This window comes from Lacerta agilis, chromosome 3 (genome assembly GCF_009819535.1).
Source record: "Lacerta agilis isolate rLacAgi1 chromosome 3, rLacAgi1.pri, whole genome shotgun sequence".
Lineage (NCBI taxonomy): Eukaryota > Metazoa > Chordata > Lepidosauria > Squamata > Lacertidae > Lacerta > Lacerta agilis.
This window is the reverse complement of record NC_046314.1, coordinates 27,512,413-27,536,452: the sequence shown is the minus strand read 5'-3', so window position 1 is coordinate 27,536,452 and position 24,040 is coordinate 27,512,413. Positions and strand designations below refer to the sequence as shown.

The 24,040-nt window shown below is 39.4% G+C and overlaps 1 protein-coding gene across 1 annotated transcript in view; it reads left to right on the top strand.

Annotated features, from left to right (window-relative positions):
- ROCK2 (Rho associated coiled-coil containing protein kinase 2) overlaps positions 1-24,040 on the top strand; it is a 54,090-nt gene that overhangs the window by 20,228 nt on the left and 9,822 nt on the right. Inside the window, exons 2-8 of the mRNA XM_033145371.1 lie at positions 2,691-2,772; positions 4,146-4,246; positions 9,904-10,041; positions 11,960-12,220; positions 18,981-19,125; positions 20,186-20,324; positions 23,699-23,790. Coding sequence (XP_033001262.1) covers positions 2,691-2,772; positions 4,146-4,246; positions 9,904-10,041; positions 11,960-12,220; positions 18,981-19,125; positions 20,186-20,324; positions 23,699-23,790 — 958 coding nt within the window. The remainder of the gene's footprint in view (positions 1-2,690; positions 2,773-4,145; positions 4,247-9,903; positions 10,042-11,959; positions 12,221-18,980; positions 19,126-20,185; positions 20,325-23,698; positions 23,791-24,040) is intronic.

Sequence of the window (24,040 nt, the reverse complement as noted above, 5' to 3'; positions counted from 1 at the left end):
CCGAGAGCCCAGACACCTCCTCAGTAGTGAGACCTCTTCAAGCGGGAAGAGCGGCACCTCCTCCAGCGGGGAGGGGCAGACTGGAAACAGCCAGGCGAGACAAGGGCTTGGAGATGCTGCTGAGAGGCCCAGCACGCCTCATGAGTTTTGCTCTGAGGGGAGCACGCCACTTCCGTCGCCCCAGTTGCGCAGAGGGGTCAAAAGGAGGCCGGGGAGGCGGCACTTTGGGGTGCCGAAATTCTTACGTTGGGGTCACAGCCAGAAATCGGCACTCCCGGATTCTGCGAGTGACTAGGATGGTCATGTTTTCATGTTCTCTGCACTGTAAATAGTCTGCACCATTAAACTGTTAAAAGACAGTTTAGACTCATGCCTGATTACTCGTGAGCAACCCCAACGCAGACCTGACAGATATTAACATTTTTAATTGACAGCGATTGAGATTTCAGATCTCTTGTCACATCCCATTTAACCCAAAATTCACATTTTTCATAAACTTACTAATTAATAGCATATTTGTAAAATTCACAACATGCCAGAGATCAGTAATGCTTCCATATTATTATTCTTTATTTACATCCTGAGAGAGCTTGCTAGAAAGCTGGTTCAGGACTTCTGGCTGACTTCTAGCTGAGCTTGCTGAGTAACTTGATGTGCTTTTGCTGAGGATGCCTTGATGGCTATGCTAGGTCATCCACCTGTTTTGTTATGTCAATAGTGAAGACAATTAAATTGGTGCAACTGGCTTCCATTAATGTATCAGCCTGGAAAATGTCCCTTCCAGATCCAGAGAGAAGTACAACAGTAGTAAGGAGTAGTACACTCTAGTTCAGAAATTGTTGAAAAAATTAAAACTATTATGAATGCACATTTGTACATATAATTGTGCTGTACTTGCTTTTGCCTTGGGTGTGTTTTGTTAGATAATGCTATTTTTAGTTTGGTTGACTTCAAACTTTGACAAAAAGGGAAGACCGGAAGTGAACAGTGAAATCACTATAATAACATACTTCCTGTTTGAAGTGGGTTTTTATTTTTTATTATCTATGAGGCCTAGACAGAGGAGATGTCATTTCCTGGATTACTTATCTTTAGTATAGATGGTCTGCTGTAATACATAATCTCTTGACCCCCCCCCCCCAACATTCATCAGGGTTTATATCTATAGTACAGAAGCAGGGAATAATCTTAAAAACCTTTGCTTGCTAATTGCCCGCTTAAATCTATGACCTTCACATAAATACGTTTAGGATTGAGATGTGGATGTGTTTAGTTGGAGATTCCTCAGCAACAGTTATTTGGCTAAAGCCATGCTCCTCAAATGTTTTGAAATGATGCCAATATATATATTTACTCAAAACTTTTGGGACCTACGTCTGAAATAATTCAATTTTTCAAGCCCTAATTTCCCCCTCTACAACAGAAGATAAGAATATCACAACAATAGTTAACATTGGATTTAAAAAAATAATAATGTTAATACATGTGTGCAATATTTATGGCAGTATGTATTTAAACAGAATTTAAGTGTGACATAATAGAGAGAACAAGCAAATGTGTGGGACCCCAGAGAGGAGCTTATAGTCACTTTACTGTTCCTCTGTCTTTTTTATTCCCAAGTTGTGTTCCTGGTAACTTTTACTCAGAACCATGTTGCTCCTTTTATGTGATGGCTCCGTTTAGTCTCCTCATGTTAACTGTGTGTGTTACATGATGAATTGCATTGTGAAACCTGAATCAACCGTATACCAGACTTTTCAGTTGTTGTCTATGTGTTGGCAGCTTCACATCTAGGCTTCTACACTGGGTTGCAGGCAGGGATGCCTTTTATTGACTACACCTAATACAGAATTCTACAATTTCTCTATGGTCAGAAGTAGGGTGTAAAGAGTTTATTACTCCAACTCAGCTCATCTATAGGGACTTTTTGATACCTACCTTGTAAAGATAAAGATTTCTGCTCAGCCATCTCCCCCAATTCAGAGGTCATCAGTCATCAATAATGTTTATATACTGCAAAATCCCTAAGCAGTTTTCATAAAACAGGCAGGAGAAAAACAGAAACAATTGGTTTCAAAAGGGCTATCAGTAACATGCAACATTTTTTTTTTAATTTTGAACAATGCCCATATCTAGAAACTAGCAACTCACTGTCAGTGGTCTAGCAGCAGTTCAAACATCTTTACTAGATACTTTATTTTATTTGTGCATTAAGTATGTTGCTAGGTAGCAATACTGAAAAAAAGAGAGCCTGCCATCCTTGTTGCAATTTTGCCAGAGTGGTTCTTCCACTTACCGGTATATGGTGTTTCAGTGTATGCTTAATCTGGTGTAGTCCTGTTAGGAATATTACAAATTGTTCCAAATATTATTTAATTTTATGTTCATTTTTTCCATTCTCACTCTGTCTTGCTTTACAGTTTTGCTTTTAAATGACTTGTAAAATTAGGAGTTATTATTACATATATCTATCCTGGTCTGTTTTTGAAAAGTGTGAGATGTCTTTGCCCCAAGGAGGCTTTATTTGCAATGTAGATGATGCAAGAATTTATGTATAATTTATTCAGGTCTATTTGTAATATGTACTTGACATTCCATGATGCTATATCTGTTCAAGTAATTGTGAAGTGGAAAAGGATAACTACTCTAAAATATAATTACAATTAACCTTATATATATGTTTTTTATAGGATAGTTTGAATTCCTTAGTTCTTGATTTGGATTACCCAGCACTGAGGAAGAACAAGAACATAGACAACTTCTTAAACAGATGTAAGTTTCCCTTATATACAATACTTGTCATTGTTTTTTAATGTTAGGTGAAACTTGTTTTTTATTCACCTGTCTGCCCAAGCTATATTAAAATTTTGAAAAAGGAGTTGTGCTGTTAACCATATTTGACAATACAATCTGCCAACTTCAATTTACCAAATTATAGTTTAGTATAACCCACACAAACATGAATGAGGTGCACTGAGTCTTAGATTCACTGTACTCTCCCTCTCCTCTTCCCGCACAACTAGGAGCAGGACTTTTGAAGCTTTTGAAAGCCTTGAGAAAGGTGTGTCCTTCAGTTGATAGGGTGGGAGCATGCCTTCAAATGCCCCCACCTCATGTTTCTCATTCAGGAAGTGCCTAGAAGTGTTGAAAACTTTCTCTCTGCTTTGTTCCTCTTCCCAGCCCAACTCTACCACCATTGTCACTTCTGAAAACGACAGCACTGCTGGCAGCAACAGCAGGGGAGATTCCAGCCAAACTGCTCTTTGAAATGGTGCCTGCCCCCCCTTAACATCACTCCTGCAATGCTTAAAGAGGGGGCGGATGCTGCTTCAGAGAGTGGTTATACTTTGCAAGTCTTCCACCCCACCACTCTCTTGCTGGCTGCACTGCCCATTCTGCCACACTCTTGCCAGTCATTGTGACCTCTGCCAGCCTCTCCAGTGCTGACCTCTGTCACCTGGCCACCTGCTCTCTCCCTCATTGGCCTCTGCTGCCCAGTCAGCCACCCAATAAATTTCTAGTACCACTAGTTTTTTTGCCACCCAATAAATTTCTAGTACCACCAGTCTGTGGCCACACAACCTGCAGTGTCATGACATTCTTAACAATTTTATATTTTAGTTAGATATCATCTAGGTTGTATCCAACACTGAGCAATTGGATTGCCACTTGCTCAACTGGACTTCCCTTCCCTTTCCTCCCCCATGTGCCCTCCATCTGCTCTAGAGTGCTTTCCAGCCCTCTGGAGCAAATTTTGACTGCAGCACTGGATACAACCCATGCAGATACTTCCTATTTCATGTAGACAGGGGGGAGGAGAAAGAGGGTGATACCCACTTGGTTATCTGGTGGACAGTGTCTGTTCGTGGATGAGGGGTGGCTGATTGCCATTGTCCCTGGCAGCCCCCAGTGCCCTCTGAAAATTGTTCTGGAGGTTAATAACTATGATTAACTTAGGTTCATCAATTTCAGTGGGTCTGCTCTAAGTAAAAGTTAGCTAACTAGAATCCTATAATTATTCTGTACAAAAGGCTTAAAATGGACAGAACCTTTTGTCAAAATGTTCAGCTTTTTCAAAACACATGACTGATTGTATTTGTATAAACTGTTTGTGTGCACTGTAATGCCTTCTTTAAAATTGTTAGATGAGAAAGTTGTGGAAAATATCCGTGGTCTTCAAATGAAAGCAGAAGATTATGATGTTGTTAAAGTGATTGGAAGAGGTGCATTTGGTGAAGTACAGCTGGTAAGAATTTACAGTCCTTATAAGACCTTTGAATTTGCGTACAAGTTTAACTTGTTTGAAATACCTGGTACAGTGGTACCTTGGGTTACATACTTAATTGGTTCCGGGTTGCCGTTCATAATCCGAAAAATACGTAATCAAAAATCCCACTTTGCGCATGCGTGAAATGCACAGAACGCGCGCCGAGAAACACTTCCGGTTTACGGGAGTACGTAACCCGAAAAGTACATATCCTGAAGCGGACGTAACCCGAGGTACGACTGTATAGTTAGGCTCAATCTCTTTTATATTTATTGAACACACCATTTAAGAACATGTTTTGTTCAACTACAGGTGTCATGTAGTAAACAATATGATTTTTTTGTTCAGATTCTGGCTTCCTGAGATTCTCCCCCCCCCCTTCTGTTTGCATGGTGGTTGGATTTCCAGTGATCAAATTACAGGAGTTTTGCATCCTGTTTATTGGTGGCTCAAAGCCCTATCCCCCCTGCCCAACTGTGTGGACATGATGAGGGAGTTACCATAATTAACTACTTTATTTTATTTATTTGAATTTCATATACTTTACCAGGAATTAATATTAAAAAGGTATTCAGCAAAAATTTCCACAATTTACTTACTAATAATTTCACTGGACAGCGATAGTAAAAGCGCTTCTATTTCACTCAGTTCCCTTCTATCCAAGGGCAACCAAGGCATATCCAATAGAAAGTTTAGGGGTGTATGCTGTCAACTTGAACAACTATTACTTGTTCATAAGTCTTAATGGTCCTTCAAGTTACATGTGTTTAACTTGTGCACATACAACTTTATGTGTGTGGCAATAAATAAATAAAAATTAGAAAGGTGGTGGGGTTCCACGGAAAATGACGTTGGCAGTCCCATCCACCATTGAACCTAGTGAATTTTGAGTATGTGTTTTTGGTTCTAGGCATGATCCATGGAACATACTGGTAACCACAAAGAGTTGTGGGCTTACAGTATAAAAACATTGCAATTATGCATCCCTTTCTTTAGCCTAAGGAGTCAGGTCCCCCAATCTCTCTCTCACACAAATTGGTCCATTATCATTGCATCATGGAAATGTTGCTGTTCTTCATATTCTCTTACATTTTATCCAGTTTGGTTTTTTTGGTTGGTAGGTTTCCTGGACAACTGGATTTTTCTTAATTTTTGGTCTTCTTTGATATGAAACCATGATATTTGGATATATACATATATATAATTCCCCAGGGTTCTTCAAGAAAGGAAGTGGAGAATGTTCTTTTCAAAAGCATGAAGTGGGATACACACACACACCCAAACCCAAGACCAGACAATCTAATCCAATCCCAGATATTAGTTAAATGATATGTAATTGTCTCTTGATAGTAGGGGGTAAACCCCCACCCATTCTTGGGCATTTACTTAGTTGTAATAGCTTGTTTGTTTTAACTTCATGGAGAAAAATAATAAACTAAGAGTTTCCCACAGTCTCAGTCAGTCTAACTAATCATCTGAAAGTTGTAGCCTTAACAGTATTAAGTGACCCTGTGTATAATGCTGTGTCACCATTAATCTTAAGTCCTACTTAAATTATTGACTTATATGAAGACCTAACAAATGTACATCTGCAAGATGTATTTCCCCAGATCACCCTCTCAATCCAGCAGTGCTTCCAAATCAGCAAATGTATGCTGGCATCTTCACAAGTTGGCTACATGAGTACCTTTTCCTTGTATACAGGGTTGTTGCAGCCAAGAGCATGTCAGGCAAAGTAGCATTTTCAAAAGGAGGCTAGGAAATGAAATCCTGCATATGTGCAGTAGCTGGTTTGGGACGATTGTTGAACAGTCTCCATTGATGTACAAGCATGGGAATGTCCTATTTAACTCAGTGAGGCTTACTTCTCAGTAGGCATGCACAGGATTGCCCTGAATGTGCCAAAAGCTGCTCACTGATACCCATGCAATTTTGTGGTTCACCAGTTGTTCCATAAGTGTAGTAGGAAAATCTTTAAAAAGCCCTTACTCTCTGTTGAATATTCAAAGTTAACATCTGACTAGTCATGTGAGGGGAAAGTCAAACATTTTCTTGAAAAGCATGCAGTGAAGGTCCTTTGTATAATCTCAAAAGTGTTTACTAAGAAACAAGTTAATTGATATTGAAACAGTTTAAAGAAGTGAACATGTGTGTTCCTCCTCCTCACTAAGAACTGCCAACATTATTTGTTGCAAGTACTTCCACTGCCCTGCTAGCAGACCACTGACCATGCAAGACTGTGCCTCTGCTCTTCTTTTTACTTGATAACCCAAAGTCTTCAAAAACGTGGTGATTGCTGCTTAATGTAAATTGTGCCAGTTTGCCCAGTTACTCACACATCAGCTTCTGTAGTGCAGATCTTTTCTTCTTATTCTGTGCAGTGTACATGGTTATAATACCTTGTTGCTTATACAGTTGTACAATGCTATAGCTGAGCAATGCCTCTCTGCAGGTAAACAAATGAGGAAATACGCCTTCAGGAGAAGGTTAAACAAACAATTTGCAAAGGTATTGGTCCTTTCCTGGGTAGGTTACAATATACTTTAATCCATATATGTCTAATGTTGAAAAACTTAAAGCAATCTCTACAGTATATTTCTCAGTGTATATCTTTTGTAAGATATACAGTATATTTCTCAGTGTATATCTTTTGTAAGTTTGTCTTTTCTAATATACAAGGCTGCTTAAGCTGCAACTGAGGAACAATTCTTAGTTGCCACCCATGTAGAATATTTATTCTGGATGTGTCCACAATAACAATTGTCTACAATAATTAGAATATACTAGTCACTAGTAATGAGGCAAGCAAAGCTCAGTGCTACAGTTCCCAAGTACCTGGTAACTAGTTGGCTGTCAGGTGCTTGGGACTTTGACAGTTGGATGGAACAACCCACCGTTCATCATGTGACATAATAATAAGATCAGGTAATTGACAGGTGGGTTGTCCTTCTCACCTGTCAAGAGTTGGCCAATAGGGTGGGGACAGATAACTATTTCGTTCACTGCAAAAACAAGCTTCCCCACTCTTGTACTAGTGTCATCAAACACCAGTTGGGTTTATTTGCAATCGGAGGGGGGTGGGAAATAAATGAAAAACATTGAAAGCTGATTATCCCCTATGAGAATAGTTATTTTCATACCCTGCCTTCTTCCAAACAGGTGCAAAATTGCATTTTTAGCACAAGCACTCACTTAGGTAGATTCAGCTGAAAGACAGTGGCTTGCCTAATGCCAACCAGTTAAGCAATTAATTAATTTCTTGACACTGCAATGATATTAATATAGTTGTCACTGTGAATATTCCAGGAGTGATAGTGGAGATGTGGAGATGATCTGTAGGGATTTATGGCTCTTATAGCATCTTCATAGCATTGTGCAAATATGAAGTTCTGTGAGTCTGTATTACTAGTTTGTATGTGTGGAGTAGGAATTGGTAAGCAATTAACCATTATTTCCATTTGAGGTGACTTAGTAATTAATTTTTTAGAAGTGATCTGGCATAGAACAAGGTGGGTTGTTGGAAGGGGAGAACAAGCTTTTAAAAAAGGTGGTGGAAGAACTTTAAAGAGTTCTTCTATGCCATTTGAGCAAGAGCTCCTAACTTGTTTAAGTATACAATACTTAATGGTACAGCGGAATAGGCACTCTAGAACCAGTTAACATCTCAATTGTGCTTTGTGTAAAAAAATTGCCCTTTCACTTAAAACTGAAGTGTTATTTTAACGTATTGCATGAATTGAAACTTCCATTAAAAGTGCAGAAAGCACTTGTGGATATTAACAGCATGATCCTGTTTGTTTTCAATGGGGCTTCCTTGCAGTATAAGTTTGCTTCCTAGGAGAGTTTAATAAATCATAATTATCATCACCAGATAGCAGCATTTCAGTTGTTCAAAGCACTTAACAAACATTATTCACACTCTTGGCTGCTTGCCTTAGATTAGAATACCTTAAAAATGCTATCACAGTCAACTAGGCTGCTTTCATGAAATGAATTAATGTCATTTCCTTTTTGAGTAGAGTGTTATTGATGAATCAATCAACTACTTAATCAAGCGACTGAATATTGGATGATGCATGTGAATGGAAACCACTTCAGGGTTTTTATTTAATCAGTTCATCTCAAGGGACCAGTTCTGGTTTTCCAGAGAGGTTTAATTCTGACTTCAACAGTGCAAAAGAGAGTTTCACCTAGTATCTATGTTGGTTCTACATGATTAGATCGCAATACCTGAAGGAGCGTCTCCACCCCCATCATTCAGCCCGGACACTGAGATCCAGTGCCGAGGGCCTTCTGGCGGTTCCCTCCCTGTGAGAAGCAAAGCTACAGGGAACCAGGCAGAGGGCCTTCTTGGTAGTGGCGCCCACCCTGTGGAACTCCCTCCCTTCAGATGTCAAAGAGATAGGCAACTACCAGACATTTAGTGGACATCTGAAGGCAGCCCTGTTTAGGGAAGCTTTTAATGTGTGATATTTTAATGTATTTGATTTTTGTTGGAAACCGCCCAGAGTGGCTGGGGAAATCCAGCCAGATGGGTGGGGTACAAATTATTATTATTATTATTATTATTATTATTATTATTATTATTATTATCCCATACAATTCTCAGTAAATGTCACTCTGAACTTTCTTTGTAACTTATTTCATGCATGAGAAAGGGTATGGACAAGTCCAAAAGGGTCTTACAAACAAGGAGGCTGTAAAAGGCAAGAAAAAATCCCTTTAAAAGGAACATTTTTGCTGAAATTAATAAACGAATAAAAAGTCGTTAACAAACATAAAGCCTACAGCAAGTCAAACAAAGAGGAGAATGCAAAACTAATTGATTAATAACCCTTGCATCATTTTTCACCAGCAGAAAAGGCTGGAAAGAGAGCTGTACCTCAACCATTAATTTTTGGGCAGTGAGTTTGAGGTCTTTTTCAAAACTTCCTCTTTCTACTTGCCTTTGTCAAAAGGAGGTAGCAAGTCACCAGGGCAAGGGGAAGGACCATAGCTCAGTGGCAGAGCATCTGCTTTCCGTGCAGAAAATCCCCCGCATCTCCAAGTAGGGTTGGGAATGACCCCTGTCTCAAGTGACCAGGGCAGATAGCACTCATCCCAATGTCTTAATTCAACTTACAACTTACAACCAGTGCCTTAGCAAAGGATTGTAAGGCAGAGACCTCTATTTTTAAAAAGCAGCCATGGTAAATCAGAAAATTACAGTCCTATATAATATGAGCTGCCATGGTTACAGTGTAAAGAGATAAGTTTTAGCATTTTTAAATAAATATAATGGATTTGATCTTTGCAGAAAGCTTCTGACTCCCTTCATCCTGTGTGGCTCACTATGGCTCTTTCCTGCTTGAGCACATTGTGGTAGCCAGGGTGCAAATGCAGCCAGAATATATTGCTGATAGTTGTTTTTTAACAAAATTTTATGCTGCTTAGTGAAATGTTTCTATTAGGCAACTCATATATGAAATAATCAAGGAAGTAGAATTAGCTGTACTCTTGATTTTTATTATTGATGGAAGTGGATTCAGATTTCTGTATCATGGATACCAAGTCACACAGACAAAAATACAAAGGATTTCATTTAAATCCTTTAAGGCCTTGATAAAGTAAGTAACTTATTTTTCTTTGATCAACAGGTTCGCCATAAAGTAACTCAGAAGGCTTATGCAATGAAACTTCTTAGTAAATTTGAAATGCTAAAAAGATCAGATTCAGCCTTTTTCTGGGAGGAGAGAGATATAATGGCCTTTGCCAACAGTCCATGGGTAGTTCAGGTAAGGTTTTTTGTGATTAAAATTCTGTGGTAGTTTGAGGTGATGTTTAAATAAGCATTGAGGTTTTTAATTGGTAGTGTTTTGTCCTTTACGTTGACTTCACATTTTGGATTTTTAGTTTAGAATATGGTTACCAGATGTCCCCATTTCCCAGGGACAGTCCCTGGATTTACAAATCAGTCCCCATACAAAATCCATTGAAGTTGAAAAGTGTCCCCGGATTCATTGGGAAAAAAATCTGGCAACCTTAGTTTAGAATCTTAAGAACTTTATTCTTTTCTCCATCTTAAAGATTAACTGCTAATATGAGGCTCTTTCAGATGTAATTACTTGATTTTGATTTTAAACATACATGCTATTATCAATGTTCAATGTGATGTTCAAACAAATTATGTTGCGTTGAAAATGGTTCACCCTCCTATCAGAAAGTTTAATTCTGTCATATGTGCAGCACAGTGTAAAATTGCTTATACAGTCATACCTCGTGTTACGTACGCTGTGGGATGCACCGTGTTGCGCACTGCAGCGACCCGGAAGTAACGGAACACGTTACTTCCGGGTTCGGTGGTTCGCGCATGCGCAGACGCGTCAAATGACATCATGCGCAGAAGCGCCGAATCGCGTTGTGCACATGCGCAGACGCAGACGTCACGGGTTACGAACGGGGCTCTGGAACGGATCCCGTTCGTAACCAGAGGTACCACTGTATATGTTTTCATTGTGTAGAAGTTGACAGGAATGTATTAAACTGGCTTGTAGTTACAGATGTGCAGTTGTTAGAAGGTATAAATTTAATCTGGAAGGGGCAGTTTTCATTACAACAGTGTATATACCATTGACCTTCAGTGGATGTGCAAGAAGAGTACGAATTTACAGTTTTCTCTGGGGAAGTAAAGCACCCATTGGTATCAACAGGCTACTACACAGAAAAGTTGTGGTTTCTGGAGTATAATCCAATTACTGGCATTAGCAACTTTTTGCTGGGCAAAAGAATGCTCTGCCCAGGCGCTTGAGCCTCAGTGCTCTTGCTACTGCCATGGTAAAGGGTTCTGCTTTCTCTTCACTTGAGGCTAACTAAACAGTATATAGTCGTACCTTGGCTCCCAAATGCCTTGCGAGTCAAACGTTTTGGCTCCCGAACGCCTCAAATCCCGAAGTGAGTGTTCCCGTTTGTGAATGTTCTTTGGAACCCAAACGTCCGACGCTGCTTCTGCGGCTTCCAATTGGCTGCAGGAGCTTCCTGCAGCCAATCGGAAGCTGCGCCTTGGTTTCCAAATGTTTTGGAAGTCAAACAGACTTCCGGAACGGATTCCATTCAACTTCCAAGGTACCACTGTATATTATTAGGAAGTGTAATTTTTAAAAATCAAGTATCATTGCACTATTGGAGGCTGTCAGAAGGTAAACTTGAGGGAATACTATTGCTTGCATTCTCCCTCCTGCTGTATGGATTTGCTGCTGTATGGATTTGCTGTCGTATCTACCAACGTAGTGGAGGCAGTGGGAAAAGGAAGTGAAGGAGGAGTATGGGAATTGGGCTTGTAGAAAAGAACCAAAGAGTTGCAAGTATGGTGCTGGCCCTTTCCTAACATACTTGTAAATAGATGTCAGCTCTGATGCTGCTTTGTCAGAGGAAGGAGACTTGTTTCTCAACAGTACTGTACTTGACTTTCTCTTGAAATGTTTTGGTGAGCCATAAGAGATGTGTTTCATCAGTGACATGATGGGTAAACTGAATTATTCTCGAACTCCTTAAATATCTGCTACAATTATTGTATCATACCAAAACTATTCTTAAAAGGCAGGGGGGAAAGCTGCTCTAGTTCCCATAAATTCACTGGAATTCAACAGATTGTCCTTTGTGGCAAATTCGCCAGTTTTGTGAAGTCTTTATATCTGTCCATCTTTCTGGGTGCAGCTTTTTAGTGCCTTTCAAGATGACCGATACCTTTACATGGTCATGGAATACATGCCAGGTGGAGATCTTGTCAACCTCATGAGCAATTACGATGTGCCTGAGAAGTGGGCCAAATTTTACACTGCTGAAGTCGTCCTTGCTCTTGATGCAATTCATTCCATGGGCTTGATACATCGAGACGTGAAACCTGACAACATGCTTTTGGATAAATATGGACACCTGAAACTTGCAGATTTTGGTACTTGTATGAAAATGGATGAAGTAAGTATGTGGTTCATTATGTGTGCTTCTAAAATAATGTGCACTATATCGAGGTTTTTTTAACTGTGCCATAGACAATAATTAGCATAGTGCTGTGGCTAAGATAATTTGTGCTGAGTCTCCTGTTTAGTTCTTAACCTTTGCTGTCAACTTGCAAGGTAACCTCAGCCAAGCTACTATCTCTCAGCAGTATCTACCTTGAAGATTGAGAAAGAAGGAATGTTGGTGTGCACATTCAGGATATGGTTTTATTTTTCAGGTTTGAACACCAGGTGTAAACCTCCATCTCTTTTTAAGAAAGGCAAGAAAATGATAAATGACTCTTTGTGAGGAAAGACTTCTTGCTTTACCATTTGCTGATAGCTTTCATAATAACTTAGGGAACATTAATTACAGAATAAGAAGGTTGTCTGATGACAGGCCCAGAGACTGGCTTAGGGAAATGTAAGGGATTATGTGGATGCAGCACCTATCTTTCCAACAGGTTGTCTTACATAGGTAATGCCTTTTCAGAAGTGGCTTGTCAGGTGGGAAGAGAGACTGTCATGAGGTGTGGAAGAAGCCTCCCGAGCCCCACTGTGCTGTCCTTTCAATCATGGCACATATTCCTTATTGGATCAAATTCTGTTTAGCACTGTCAACAAATTAAAATGTTTCAGTTGATTATTTGAACCACCAATTGTATTCACATACTCTGCTAATTTTAACAGATTTTATCTCTAGTATCTATTTTGTAACCTCATTGGGCACTTCTTAGAAATGATGGTGTTAAGCGGTATATGTACCGGTATTTCTGAAACAGATAAATAAATAATAACTGTGTATTAGAAACCCCCACAATGCGCAGCTCTTTACCATCACAGTTATTGTAAAAACTACACACAGGGAATTCTTCCTTCTATGTGTGAGCTGTATAGAAAGGAGAATAAGACGCCTTTTCATAATAGGCACTCCTTTTCCCCACCCACTTTTAGAAGCAGCAATCTCTGTTTTGCTTGCCTGCCCTCTTTGCAAACAATTGCTGCTTCAGCTTTTCCTTTTCTCTTTTCATGGCTGCTTTGCTAATCTTTGTGAGTTGGTGGTTTTTAAATGTATGAACAAGACATCTCCTTAATAGAACATAGTTAGGGGTAGCCACCTGGAGAGGCAGCAAGGAAGCATATCACAGGGGGTGCACATAATTAAAGAAAAAAGCAAACTTAATTAAAAATTATACCAAATTAAAATTACAACAGCAGCAACATCCTAACACCACAGTAAAGCAGGGGAAACAAATCAAATTAATCAAAACCCACCCTATCTACATGCAAAATGTTGGCAGAAGAGCTGGTTCTTTAGCTGTAATCTAAAAGAATGGAATGAAATGACAGGATGCACCTCAGTGGGGAGAGAGTTGCAAATATGTGGAGCCACCATTCGATAGGTTCTTCCCAAGGCACTTGTGTATCAACCAGTGCTGGAACCATTAGGAGGGACTAATTTTCTGATCTAAGTAGATGAACAGGTCAGTGCAGGAAAAGGCACTCTTTCAAGTTCTACAGCACCACTTAGAATGGAGTAGAAAGTAGTGATCTTTTGCCTCTCTACAGTTTGCTCTACTTCATGGGTTACAAGTTCAGGAATGCTTACAATTAAGACCCTGCTAGCTACTTTGATATAAATTTTCATTCATTAACTATTAGTGCTATAATAGTGACCATGAATTGATTAAAACTGTTGCTGGTGAAAGAAAAGGAAAAAGTTTCAGTAGAGTGATCTGTTTATCTACTGAAATGGAAAATATTTTATTATTCTTGCTGTATGGAGTCAGGTTACAATTGAATTTTAAGTGCTTGATTTGGAAATGAGCCTTTTTATAGTGGAACCTAACTTCTAAGTAAGTGTGCCTATTAGGGTGGGTGTGAACTCAATAGCAAACATGTACAAAACTGAGCGACCGAGATAGCACCTAAGTTCAGTGTCTATCTCTTGTGTTAATGTTTGCTTCCCAATGAGCACAATAACTTGCATGTATTTACTACTTATAATAATCAAACCTATAGCATCCTCTAGTGGTGTTCAGATGACTTACTTAAAAATTTAAGATAAAATAAATCAAGTATACTTATTTGAAATAAAACATTTTCACCATTTGATTTGTAAGTACTCACACTTTTATTCCAGTGTATTCTCATTGATTCTAATTGGAATAAATTTCAAAATATATTCTACTTAGTCCATGCTATTCAGCTGTGTCCTTAATTGGACATTAGCATGCATCAACAAAAGGCTAGTAATCTGACAAAACAGCATTTGCAAAATTTGAGCCAGTTCTAAAAATGTGGATGTGGACTAGGGTAATGCTTTTATGACTAATGCACCAAATAAATATTTTTAAAGTATTGATAAAGCTAATAGACAAAACAGATTTCTTAACATGCAAACAAGAGATTTTTTACTTACTAATGCACTTTAGCAGTCCGCACTTTAGCAGTCCACAATGTTCTGTGAAAATTCCCGATGTCTATCTAAAATACAGTTGACATTTTGGTTTATTGTGGGATGAGGTACTGGTGCAGATGTAAAAGCAAACAATCACTGTCTACTTGGATCTGTGGATTATGCCAGTCCCAGTATTTGTGATACTGTGTGGGTCTTGCACCCACCCTACTCCCACCCCTGTAATTTTTGAGTTTTACTACTGTTCTTGCTGTGTGGAAAGTTATAGAATCACAGAACTGTAGAGTTGGAAGGTACCCCAAGGGTCATCTAGTCCAACCCTTTGCTATGCAGGAAACTCATCTAAAGCATCCAAAACAGATGGGCATCCAACCTCTGCTTAATTAGACCTATGCCCTGTTCTTCTGTAGAATTGCTCAGAGTGGTTTACCGGTATATATGTTTTTCAGGCAGCCGCCTACTGAATCAGTTTCCTGAGCCACTCCTGCCCAGCACCAGCAATATAACTGTGGCATGTGGCATGCTCTGGGCTTTTCTGAGAACCATAACTACATGATGGTTCCTTTATTCCATTGTTTCAGTGTAATAATTCAAGCCTCATATCTCTTTAATGATATTATAGCAATATTTACATGCATAAAATGGTTGCTTTGGCAAATCTTGATGATAATCAACATGATACATGATAAAGAACTATTTACCAACTATCTTGGTAAAATTAGGCTAAACATTAGATGGCCTATGCCTTCAGGCATTGCTTTTCTTGTAACGGTGGAAAAACTAGCTTACTCTGCATTTCTTACGGTACAAAATCTGTGATCAGTCTTTCAACTGGGTAGACTCACAACCCTGATGGAGTCCAAACCCTTGGTCTACAGCACTTAACCTCTTTCTCTGAATCTGTCTGGAGTGTCCAAATTTTGTTTTGCTTGGGTTAAATATGGAAAAGAAACTTAATTACACATAGTTAACAGTGGCATGCTAATTTTGTAATCCCATTATTGATGACTTCTAAAGATGCAATTAATGTAGCAATTCAGCCTATTCAATTACTTTATTTTGCATAGAATTGGACACCCTGCTTGTAAGAATCTGGAGCACCTCCAGATCATGTGTAGTTTTGTTGAACAACAGGGAAGCATCACAGCTGTGAAAATACAATGCTTTTGATGAGATGTTCCCCATAAAACATTCTTCTTAGTGTCTATTATTTTTGTAACTACATGTTACTTATTAGTATGCCTTTAACACTGACGTCTTAAATACATTTATTTTCTTGCCCAAAATGATCTGCTTGCTAAAAGAATACAAAACAGCACCTCTAGCAGTTACTGCAATTCAAAAACAAGTTTTGACTACTGCATATTTGCTCTTTGTTGTTGGCATTTAGTCATGCCCAACTCTTGGTGACCCCATGGACCAGAGCACGCCAGGCACTCCTGTCTTCCACTGCCTCATGCAGTTTGGTCAGACTCATGTTGGTAGCTTTGAGAACACTGTCCAACCATCTCGTCCTCTGTCGTCCCTTTCTCCTTGTGCCCTCAATCTTTCCCAACATCATGGTCTTTTCCAGGGCGTCTTATCTTCTCATGCTCTTACATTGTGTTATTGGTCAGCAAACCTTTGAAACCCTTGGTTTCACTCATACACCATTACATTAAGCCTGCTTCATAGTTGCAGCCTCACAAGCAGATGACCCTTCCTAATGTATTGTAAACCACCCTGTGATCCTTGGATGAAGGGAAGTATAGAAATTGAATGAATAAATAAGTGTAACCATATCAGTGGAGTGCAACATGATAAGCCATTTTGTGAGAACAACTTACTTGAGTTACACAACGCCAACATAGCACCCTTTATTTTGGGGGTTGCATAACTAAGGGAATATCTTACTGAACCACCTGGTGAGTATTTGTATTAGGTTTTAGAACATGGAGCTACTTAATGGGTTGCCCTATAAGTATTTGTCCCCAGTGTATCACAGCAGGTGGTGCTGTGGTCTAAACCACAGAGCCAAGGGCTTGCCGATCGGAAGGTCGGCAGTTCGAATCCCCACAACGGGGTGAGCTCCTGTTGTTTGGTCCCTGCTCCTGCCAACCTAGCAGCTCGAAAGCACGTCAAAGTGCAAGTAGATAAATTTGTACCGGCGTTTCCGTACACTGCTCTGGTTCACCTGAAGCGGCTTAGTCATGCTGGCCACATGACGCGGAAGCTGTATGCCGGCTCCCTCAGCCAGTAAAGCGAGATGAGCGTCGCAACCCCAGAATCGTCCACGACTGGACCTAACAGTCAGGGGTCCCTTTACCTTTACCTGCTTAACCATCTTGTAATAAGTCATCATGCCATATAGTGCAACATGAAACATGGCTGATTCTAGTATAGAATTCTATAACCAGGAGGTGTCTTAACTTTACATGCTTAGGAGTAGGGAGTTCAGATTGACTGAGGAACTGGGAGAAAAATAAGTATAGAATTAGAACCTTAAATTACTTAAGGTACTCTCTCTACAAAGTGTGGTACTAAAAAATAAGGAGCTAAGACTGTTGAAAGGTAGATTTTCCCATTTTTCTTTAGATAGGAATCACACTTTTGACCCTTCAGACATTGCTGGGCTTCAACAAAATAATTTCCAGCCAACTTGGCCAGTGGTAAGGGATGATGGAAATTGCAGTCCAGCAGCATCTGCAGAATGACATGTTCCCTACCCATGTCTTAAGATAGCACTGATTGTATGACCCTGATCTCCTCAAATGCTAGACAGTAACAACAACTCATGCAACTCATTATTTGCCACCCCTGGGGCAATGAAGTGAGCTTTCGCTATGTGTTGGTATTAGCATTTATGAACAGAACAGCATTTCATAAAATTAGTATGAGCACAATCCACTTGCATTGCTCCGAAGATCCTGCTTCCTCATTTTCTTCACCTGTACCTCACTTTCTCCACTTGTAGGTAAATACAGGCAGCATGATGATACCTGCATGTGGGAGAATGGTTTGTGCGAACTTCCTGTGTTCCCATGAATCCTTTTTTCCCTATGCCTTGCAAATTACTTAATGCTATTTCTACTTGCTGTGGTTAATTGAAAACAGAAGCAAAAGCTTCTACTGTCCTCTTGCAAATATACCGGAGGAAAAGAGAAGGTGTTAGCACAGGAGCCTGAAGCTTGCACAAATTTGTGCCCATATTGCTTATTGTTTGCCTTCTTTTGCCTGTTGTTGTTTGGGATGTGTGTGTTTGTTGCCTGTTTTTAGAGGTGTGTTGAATGTTTGTTTTGCTTATCTTTCATTTTGGGGTATGAGGGTGGGTGTTGCTTGTAGTTTGGGAGTGGGGGTATTTTGGAGCATTGCAAGTTTTTCTGCCGTGAAATTGCTATTTTGAGGAGGCAAATACTGTCTGTATGACATTCACCTCCAAAAAAGGTTGGGGATTCCTGGTTTAGTGCTGCATCTGAACTGGGCCAATATAGGGGGTAAAGAGCATAAGGAGATTGGAAGCTGGGAAGATCCATGAAGTGTAACTTTGATGGATATGCAAACACTTCGTAGTGTTATTAATTAGAATTTATATCACAGTTCCAAAACACTTTGTATCTAGTATTTGAAGATATTATCATTATCAGAAAATATTAGAAAAATCTTTCCAAGGTGGGCTAGTAATTAAAAAAAAACCCCATTGCATATGTGGGGCTGAAGCTGAGAGATGCTGAGTTGATGGCAGAGGTAAGAACTAAACCCAGGATTTCTGGTTCACAGCTGAAGCTCTTAGCCACTATACTACAGTAGCATTGAACAGAAATATTACTGAAGTATTAAATCATATAGAAAGACATGCTTGCTTTCAAGTTCTATATTTGCTGCATAGTTTATCCTGCAAACTTCTAAGACCAGCTTTGCTGGAGCACAGAAAAAGCAATAAAAACTGGACTATGTTATTCAGTCAAAACAGAGGTGTGCCTATATATTGTCTTCTGCTGATTTAGGACCAGCTCCAAATCTCTCTTGCAATTTATTGCAGAGACTTCCAGTAGATTCTGTGCCCATGAATCGGACATAACATACATTCCCAGCTTTTGCTTACTTTGTCTGGCTCCAAGATTAACTCCTTCAGCTTCCTTAACAAGCTTTCTTTATACTTGTGGCATGAATTTCATGAGAGAACTTATAAAGGAGTACTGACAGTGTTGTAGAGTAAGTGCAGTTAGCAGCCTTAAATTCATAGCTACTTAAGAATAATATTTTAAAAATAGATTAAGTTAGCATTCTTGCCTAAATCTAGTGGCTGTTCTGTTTAATTGTTGTATTTTATCTGGTTATGTAGACAGGGATGGTGCGCTGTGATACAGCTGTCGGAACGCCAGACTACATATCACCTGAAGTATTAAAATCACAAGGTGGTGATGGTTATTATGGAAGAGAATGTGACTGGTGGTCTGTAGGAGTTTTTCTCTATGAAATGCTAGTTGGTAAGTAGTGATTTCCTCTTGTACTCCCTCTAGTACCTTGATTTCAGAAGGTTGTGCATCACCACGTGGGTTATTGATTCAATAAGAGCTTGATGGTCCCTGAGTGAATCTAGTTCTGTTACACTTCTCATATCAGAGCCTGAGTTCCCACAACATGAGGTGGGCCTCCCAAGGAAGACATGGAGAGTTGCAATGGAGACTGCCTGGCCTCTAGCTTTCCAGTTTTGTAACTGCTATTGCAATGGAAAGTGATGCTGCTCCCCAAATCAGTTGTGGTAACATGGTCAGCAATTTACCATCCAGGTTGTTATATTTCTTGAGGGATATTGAATGATAGTACTTTGGGAATATTCATAGCCATGCCCCACATATATTCTTTCCTTGGGTTAAGAAGCATAATTTCAGTGAAGGACATGCTCTGGAGCCATTTTCTGTATACCAATTGAATACTTGATATAATTTTTTATTTGTTCGGTGTGTTGAGTTTGTATTTAGATTTTGTATGTACAGAAAGCTGTATAACCAGGAGATGTATTCTGTGCTTATCAAGAATATATAAGAACACTCATTTGCACAAAACACTAAATTATGGTTTAGCGAAAGCATTGCATGAACCTTGAACTTACTCCCTCCCCTCCCCTTCTTTTCTGCAGCTGTGAGAACGAAAATAGAATCACATTTTCTGCTTTTACTTTAATCAGGGTTCCTTATTGTGCCCAAACTCAGGGAAGTTATGGTTGGTGAACAAGCCAGAATCATATGCCGTAGGTTGAGTCCAGCTTGTTTGAAGTAACGAAAGAGTATACAGAGTTGTTCTGATTTCAGACTTTAACAGGGAACTCTGCTTCATTTAAAACCAGAAGCAGTCTCCCCTTGTGTGGGGAGGGTTGGAACACATGAGCCTGTAATTCTAAACCATAGTTTAGTGTTTCTGTAGGTGTTTGTTTTGAACCTTTGCACACAGGATTCTCTGTTTTTGTCTCAAGTTATTTTTATTTTTCTGTTTTTGCCTTTAGTAATCAACTTGCATTAGCTAATGTTTATGCATTTTTCATTTCAGGAGATACTCCATTTTATGCTGATTCATTGGTGGGGACATACAGTAAAATAATGGATCACAAGAATTCATTACATTTCCCAGAAGATGTTGAAATCTCAAAGCATGCAAAGGACCTTATTTGTGCCTTTTTAACAGACAGGTATGTAAACATAGATTTTTCTCACCATAAAATCCTTTTCCTAAATTATTGTAACAGAATATGTTTTCAGAAAAAAAAATTCTTAGGGTCCAGTACAGTGAGTGCAACCAGTCTGATTTCATGCCTTACCCAAAGTCAGACTAAAATGTTTTTTAAAAAAATCTCTGAAGTTCAAGCAGCATTTACTATATTCCACTTCCGTAGCCAAATTTTGAGTGAGGAGATAATCATAAATCATATGCATACATATTCCCGTGGCAGGGACATAAACAGTGTTTTCATGCTCTCTGGCTTCTGTCACAGTGTCCTGTTGCACCAGAAGCAGTTTAGTCATGCTGACTACACAACCTGGAAGAGTTTTCTGCAGACAAATGCCGGCTCCCTCGGCCTGAAAGCAGAAATGAGTGCCACACCCCATAGTCAAAGTCGACTGGTCCATTACCCTTTACCATATACACAGAGCATTAAATGAATCATAAACATAAAGCTGCTCTTCAATAGAGGGCCTTCCTGTCTGAAAGACCTGCATAGGATTTAGATAGTTTAAAGACAGATGGGTTGCAAGTGCTTCCCCTGCATTTTTTGGTTCTTGACAGGGCTAAAATGTTCCTTCCTTTTCAGGACTATTCTCCTTTCACCCTCAGCATTGGCCACTGATGTATAGCAGATAGAGTTTGTGTCTTTCATGCATCCCTGTTCCTCATGACTTTTCTCAGTCAGTTATATTGAAGGTTTCTCTGTCCCTCAGTGTTAGAAACAGAGATATGAAAGCTAGGAGCTAAATGGCACCTTAAACCTAGGTTATGGGTGCAACAACAGAATGACTAGGCACACTTTTTATAACTAGAATACAAAGCCAAAAATGAATGAACTGCAGCTTGAATATTATGTTCATTTTTCACATGGTCTAGTCCTTCCCCTGCCCACCGCCCTTCTCCAGTCTTAAGAAAGCAGCTGGAAGAGGGAAGGCAGAAAAAGGTCCTCCTTTCCTTCAACTCTCCTGTTTTAATCTGAAATCTTAGGCACAGTACTGCACCCAGAGCTCAGAAACTGCTCGCACTAATGAAATTCCCTGTCACAAGATGCACCTAGAACAATGGGAGTTTCCAACACTGCTGTCCCTTGAAGGGAAGAAATATTTGATATTTTGTGAAGTGTGGGAGCATGTTCTGTATCCTTGACCTTAGCAAGTCACCTATTGCCTAGCATACACATCCACACATACAAGCTCTGAGAAACTATACAGAGGTACCTCGAGCTAAGTACTTAATTCGTTCCGGAGGTCTGTTCTTAACCTGAAGCGTACTTAACCTGAAGCACCACTTTAGCTAATTGGGCCTCCCGCTACCGCTGCGCCGCCAGAGCACGATTTCTGTTCTTAAGCGGAGTTCTTAACCTGAAGCGTACTTAACCTGAAGCGTACTTAACCCAAGGTACCACTGTATTGGGGTTATTGAGTATCTTACCTTAGTCTCCCCTACACCACATGATCATAATTCTCTTGCCCCCCCTTCCTTTTGAAAGGGACAGATCAGTAGAATCCACACACCCCTTCCCCATATCTCTCAAGGGCTGGGGAGAGGGAGGAATATCTGTCCTTCCCTCCTTCATTTGCTCATTTAAAGAATTGGGTGGCATAGTGTTGGGAGTAAAGTCCTTAAACTAGGTTTGGTAGCAGCAGTCAGGTGAGTATAGTCAGCTACTCTCCACTTTCTAACAGAATACAAATTTGTGCCATAATCTCTGCCGTGCTCCATCACATTGCCTGGCTTTTGCAGGGGGTTGGAGAAGGTGATAGCTTGGCTTGGACTTGTTTTCTGTTGCTCCCAGGGATTAGGACCAAAGACATGGGGTGCAAATCTATAAGAAAAAGAATTTAGACTAAACATTATGAAGAATTTATTGATTGTATGAGGTATTATTCTGCCCCACTGTTTATCTCAGAAGGTGGTGGACTGTACTACATGTGAGATTTTTAAGCAGAGGCTGGGTGGCTAGGAAAGCTGTAGTCATAAATTTCCTGAATCGGCATGGAGTTGGATTAGGTGACCTTTGGCTTCTCTTGTTACTCTGATTCTACAGTTCCCTAAGCATTATTTGTTGAATGCTAATCAGATCAGCCCACCATAACTTGGCCACAGCTGCTTTCTGTGGCCTGTTAAATTAGGGGAGGGTCAGGAGGAGATCACTATGGCTGTTCTTTATGGCTTTCTTTCCACTGTTGGGACAGTTAGTTTCCCTTTCCCCTTCTGGCCAACCAGTTTGCATTATTGGGTGTTCATGCAGAAGCAGACCAAGATGCAAAATTTGAAAACCAAACAAACTCACTTCCTGTTGCCCTGCTCTGGACTATTCTTGACAGTCAAGTCAGTATTAAATTAAATTATTTCCACTTTGTAATTTGCTTAAATTGTAAGAGATTTAAAAAAGCACACTAAATGAAATAGAAGTGAAATAAATATCTGTCTATTGGCCTCAGCAGTGTGGTTCAAAAAGGGATTCCATCTGCTGAGTAATCATGCAGGCAGCTCAAGAGGATTTGGGTGGGTGGGGGTACATTAGTTTCCCCCCATGTTTTAAATGCAAGGAAAAGCCAAAGGTTGGGGAAGGATGTATATGAGAAGAGCTTTTGGATTATTTAAGAATACTCTGGCTTTCTTTTTTTCCTCCACCCCAATTTTTGTGTGTGCTTTCTTATTCATATTAAACATGGTGCTCAGTGTATTTATTTAAAACAGAGCATCTTATTATATATACAATTGCCACTGAAGCACTTAAAGTGAGAAGGGGCAAGTATCTATCCTGTGACTTATTAGTTCTCGTACAAAAGTAGGTTCTTACATTAGCTTTTACAACACAAAAATTGTTTTGAAAAGAAATAAGTTTGCTTGTATATAGTGGCTTCATTATACATTTTAGGAAAAAATGTGCATATGTGTATGGGTGTTTTTAAATTGGAGGCAAAGGATACAGTTTTTTAAATATTCATTTCAGTAGGGTTTGAATAACTGTTCTGTGTTTGGAAACCAGGTCTTCCGTCATTTACGTCCAAATGTTTGTACAGTGGTTTGGCAAACTTCGTAGGTTTGCATTTTTTTTTAAAAAAGAGCTTTTTCCTGCGTTCCTTTTCTACACAGACCAGTTGGAAATATGTTTTATTCCACACATGGCAGGCTGAGATTTCCAACCATTTCATTCTGCATATGTTGAGAGTACTGAGAAACCTAACAGCTTATAAAATGGGAGGATGCAAACTGCAGTTAATTATAATGGGGGGAAATGCCAAGAATGTTTAGGTATCTTTGGCACTTAATGTGTTTTTAGTTTGTAATTATTGGTGCTAATACAAGAATTGAATTAATTGCTATGTTTAGGGAGGTACGTCTTGGAAGGAGTGGAGTAGAGGAAATTAAATCTCATCAGTTCTTTAAGCATGACCAGTGGGATTGGGATAATATTCGAGACAGTAAGTATCATTTTTAAAATATGAAAAATATGTTCTTTCTTACTTTAAAAAAACTTACTTTGGGTTAGTGTGGAATTTAAAATGCAGGAGCTCTAAAATGGTTTCTATGGGTATTTATATTTGTAAGTATATTTTTCTGTAAGTGTCTAAGCTTTTACAATAGTTACAATTTTTTTCAACTGCACTACTTTATTGAGTGAGAATGGGTAAAATTTTCATTCTGTTTTTACTAACGCCCGCCACATCATGT